At 40.6% G+C, this 1,952-nt stretch overlaps 1 protein-coding gene across 1 annotated transcript; it reads right to left on the bottom strand.

The window, feature by feature from the left end:
- Positions 1-514: 514 nt before the first annotated feature.
- Positions 515-882, bottom strand: SARC_12763 (hypothetical protein; the record flags this gene model as incomplete). Its single annotated transcript, XM_014293123.1, has 1 exon — positions 515-882. A coding segment is annotated over one exon (368 nt), but the record flags the coding sequence as incomplete, so codon positions are not given.
- Between the last annotated feature and the right edge of the window lie 1,070 nt (positions 883-1,952).

Below are 1,952 nucleotides of genomic sequence, written 5' to 3'. Positions count from 1 at the left end.
AGCTTATACTAGCATACTTGTAGAAGGATTAGATCAGTATTGCTGTTTTATAAACCGCTACCTTGTACTAGCATACTTGTAGAAGGATTAGATCAGTATTGCTGTTTTATATACTGCTACCTCATACTAGTATACCTGAAGAAGGATTAGATCAGTATTGCTGTTTTATAAACTGATACCATTCATTAGTATACTTGTAGAAAAATTAGATCTAGACATTCACTTACCAGAATACCGTGGAGGTGGCTGTGGTTTACTTTGTACCGGTACGTTCGTTTGAGGTGTTTCGAATCGTTCGATTCTACTATACTGTGGTAACAAACTTTACAGACCACTTGCCCGATAATGTTGCATTGAAACATCACATACGATGCTTCATTCTCCTGTACTTTATTTAATAAAGTCGACACATAAGAACAATCTCTCTTAAGTACAACTCTTATGACGGCCTTCAGCTTCTCACCACAGAGCGACAATTACAAGTGTGTGTTCCAAAGTGGAGATATTGTTTAGCTTATCGCCTGCTCTTGTATCGCAATCGGATGTCCTTGCGCACGCCCATAGGCCCTTCTCCTATCAGAACTATACCCATAGGCCCTTCTCCTATCAGAACCACACCCATAGGCCCTTCTCCTATCAGTACTATACCCATAGACTCTTTTCCTATCAGAACTATACCCATAGGCTCCTCTCCTATCAGAACTATACCCATAGGCCCTTCTCCTATCAGAACTATACCCATAGGCTCTTCTCCTATCAGAACTATACCCATAGGCTCCTCTCCTATCAGAACTATACCCATAGGCCCTTCTCCTATCAGAACTATACCCATAGGCTCTTCTCCTATCAGAACTATACCCACAGACTCTTCTCCTATCAGAGCTAGAAGTGTGTGTGGTCTACTACACAATGTTATCGAGATCTCGTACCAACATTCATTACTTAGGACTCTCTCATGCTCGATATGATTGTGGCTTATTATTGTCTCTATAGCTTTGTCGAGCATAACCAGTGTGTGCACGCTCGAGTTCTGCGGCAGACATAACGCGTTCGTGGACTGTTTCTGAAGTATCGGCGAACGTAGTAGCTATAAGTACGCATGTGGTTACAACGTATTGCAGTGACACTCGAACCAACAAGACGCAAAGAGTGCGCCGAATTTGGACAGACGTGCGCAGGTAACTACCTGACTGGCACATACACACATGATTCGGACTATCTTGGATCGCTCGCTACTCGCTACGTTAATATATGCATAGTATTGGCATTAGAAACCCTAAAAAAATTAAAGGAATGTAGCCTAATTTGTACATCTTTTGTGGGGAAGTCTATCTTTTTTGTATTGAACGTACGAGTATCCTGATATTACATAATGAATCCGCCGTCTTACTTGATATACTAAATTTGGTTGCGTTTGCGCGGGCAGACCCAAAGTGCCAGTGATATCCTACGGAACTCGATCAACAATGCACAACGAACACTGCATCACAGCAAAGTAGGCAAGGTATGTGCACCACAAACACTGCGAATGTTTGGTATTCTAACTGTCTTAACTATGCTGAAGGTGTGTATTGTTTATTTCAAGTATTTTGACTATGCTGAAGGTATGTATTGTTTATTTTAACTATTTCACTATGTGGAAGATATACATTGTTCATTTTAACTATTTCACTATGTGGAAGATACACATTGTTTATTTTAACTATTGTAACTGTGCTGAAGGCATATTTATAACTTCTACCGACTGTGCGAATTCACTTTGTGCACAAGATAGTGGTGTAGATCAGTGCGTGTTAGTATTGTGTGTATAACAAAGTGCCCCCGCCTATGAGAGTCCGCTGTAAAATTGGCACATCCCGAGGAATTGTTATCATAGCACGAGAATATGTATTCTGACTTCATTTTACTTACAAGTCATGGAGTCCTTTGTTTTAAAGTCATGGAGTCCTTTG

Source organism: Sphaeroforma arctica, assembly GCF_001186125.1.
Source record: "Sphaeroforma arctica JP610 unplaced genomic scaffold supercont1.2565, whole genome shotgun sequence".
NCBI classification, from domain to species: domain Eukaryota; class Ichthyosporea; order Ichthyophonida; genus Sphaeroforma; species Sphaeroforma arctica.
Note: the sequence above shows the minus strand (reverse complement) of the source record. Positions and strands in the feature narration are given on the sequence as shown.